The following is a 2,734-nucleotide window of genomic DNA, read 5'->3' on the forward strand; positions in this document are numbered from 1 at the left end:
GTATTAAAACTGTTTTCTTTGTTTATAGCGTCAAGTAACTTCATCAACACCGTATCAAAACATACTTGCTGCTGTTCATTTATCAACCACTTTTCCAGCTAAAAGTCTTCATCCTACAAGGATTTCTATTTCTGTCTTGGTGTATCACTCATCTCAGGCTTTGCTCCAACAAAAGGCAGGCAGTGCTACTTTTCCATGGGTTCACTGGAAAAGCACAGGAATGTTTCCTTCTGTCCAATATTTTGGAGTTTTCTTTACATAGGAAACATAGCCCAATCTGTTTTTTTCCCCATACTCTACTCAAAATAAGATTCAGTCACGTCTCATCTGGACTCGGGCTCTTGATCTCCAGGTCTTCCTAGAGAACTTTCCAAGGGCCTTGGGTTGCTTCTTTTCTGCAAGGTGTGAGCAAGGTGAACACTCTCGACCAGGATCAAATATCTTATATAGTAATTTTAAAAAATTACTTCTGCTTTTTTTTTTTTTTTTCTTCTTCTTTTTAAAAAGCTTGGTCACTAGTTCAGAAAGGCAGGCCTGATCCTGCACTGGATACTGAGCACCCAGAGCTCTATTTTAGGTAAAATCTCCTGAAGAACTGGAGCGATAATCTGGATCCTGCAGCCATCACTTACAGGACCAGTCCCACTGAGATAAGTTTCAAATGCACACTGCAATTTCAAAACTGCTCCCGCAGAGAAGATTTTTCTAGAAATTCAGCGAATGCGGGCAGATCTGCTGCCCACAAAAGCATGCCCAGAGAGCTGCTCGTGCCGGGTGGGAGAGGGGCTCAAGCCCCAGTCCCTGGATTTGCAGACCCAGGCACCAACCCTGCAAGTCTTACACACGTAATTATCTTGAAAAGTGAAACCCGAAACAGAAGCAGCTGGGAGCAGAGCAGGAATTATCCTGGCCTCTGCCGTGTAAGTAACTCAGGGGCCGTTTGAAGATTCGGTGAAAGCTCTGCCCTCTTTATTTGTCAGCAGCTCCCCGAGCACCGCGTACAGCGAACCTCGTGTTTACATTTCCCACTGAGTCGGAGAATCAACACCCTCGGTAGAGTTGTGAAGTGAAACAAAAGCCCCGGTACAGGCTTTGAAGAGTTTGTTTGTGCGAGTTTCTCATCAGATCAACAGTTTTCTGGCGCTGGCTGGCAGTGGCTCCTCCGTCTAAGTGGCTGTGCGTGTCCAAGCAGTGCTCCTGGGGAAGGGACTGGCCATCCCTGGCAGCGGCTGTACCACCAAGTACCAGAAGTCATGGACCGTCCACCATTATTATTATTATACATCTAATTGTGGCAAAGGCTTGCGAGCCTCCGTCAGGTCTTTGGGAAGAGTTCTGAGATCTCCGTTGTTCGCCTGAGATCTTAGAGAAAGGCCTAGTCACCTTATGAAAGGGTCACGGCTTCCTTTTCATTCTCCCTATGGCTTTCTCCAAAGGGTTCCTCATCTTTCTCTTTTATGGAGAACTTTTTCCTGAAGGCTTGCGTTAAGCTGGAGGAAGAAGCCTTCCTAAGAGTGGTAAGTCTCTTCCGAAAGTTGCCCCCTGAGAAGAAATAAAGAAGCGGATCAAAGCAGCAGTTGGCAGCTGCCAAGGGGAGCGTTACCACGACCGATTTCTGGAGGTATATGGCATCCTCACAGCTGGTATTCTTCAGCCGCAGCACATGGAGGTGGACCGTACGCAGAATGTGGTACGGGGTGAAGCTCACCAGGAAGGTGGCCGTCACGATGATGATCATCCAGACTGCCTTCTTGCGGTTAGCCTGGTTCTTCTTCAAGGAATTTTTCAGTAAGGTCCTTATGATCATGGTGTAGCAGATAGTTATGACAATAAAGGGAAAAATGAAACCCAGAAACAGGGCAATAAAATCCAGGATCACGACCAGGTTTGTCTTCTGAGAGTCTTCCGGGGGTTCAAAGCACTTGGTCTTGTTGCCATGTTGGTACGTCCCATTTCCCAGGAAGGGAGCACTTGTCAGGGTAACAAAAATCCAGATGCCAACACAGACAAATTTAGCCTTCTTCTCCGTTACCAAGTTGATGTTCTGGACTGGAAAAACGATGGCTATGCAACGGAAGAAGCTCATTGCAGTCATGAAAAAAATGCTGCAGTACAGGTTGACGTACAACGCGTACGAACTGATCCTGCATAGGAAGTCACTGAAGAACCAGTTCCCTTTGTGGACGTAGTAGATGACACGCAGGGGCAGGGTGCACACGCAGAGAAAGTCGGACACGGCAAGGTTCAGCATGTACACCTGGAAGGCCGTCTTCTGCCGGTATGTTTTTATGAGTATGTACAGCACAACACCGTTGCCGACAAAGCCCATGATGCTGATCATGGAGTAGAGCGTGGAGTAGACTCTGTTTCGGAAGTCATCGATGGAGTGATGGCATGACAAGTTATCGAATGGTGACGTCATGTTGGCTGGCCGAGGCACCGATTCTGCTTGGCGATGGATGTCACGCCTGAGGATGAAAAGCTCAGGTGAGATATGTAAAGCAGCACACGAAAATAAAATGCCATTATTAAATAGGAGGAAAACCCCATCATCTCTCTCGTACAGGAGAGAACAGCTAGGAAGGGGCACGGAGCTGTGCAGAGCCGTGTTATAACTACCCACTGCAGCCACCTTCCTTAACCCGGTGCCAACAACTGGTGAGGTACAGATGAGAGCCACATTTCCGTAAGTCCTCAGTACTGACGGCAACCTTCTTCCACTGAATTACCAAAA

At 47.4% G+C, this 2,734-nt stretch overlaps 1 protein-coding gene across 1 annotated transcript; it reads right to left on the reverse strand.

Annotated features, from left to right (window-relative positions):
- Positions 1 to 1,384: 1,384 nt before the first annotated feature.
- Positions 1,385 to 2,422, reverse strand: CYSLTR1 (cysteinyl leukotriene receptor 1). Its single transcript, XM_009694780.1, has one exon. The coding sequence runs from the start codon at positions 2,420 to 2,422 to the stop codon at positions 1,385 to 1,387; it is 1,038 nt and encodes a 345-aa protein (XP_009693082.1).
- Positions 2,423 to 2,734: the final 312 nt, after the last annotated feature.

This window comes from Cariama cristata, unplaced genomic scaffold (assembly GCF_000690535.1).
Source record: "Cariama cristata isolate BGI_N322 unplaced genomic scaffold, ASM69053v1 scaffold24682, whole genome shotgun sequence".
Taxonomy (NCBI): Eukaryota; Metazoa; Chordata; class Aves; order Cariamiformes; family Cariamidae; genus Cariama; species Cariama cristata.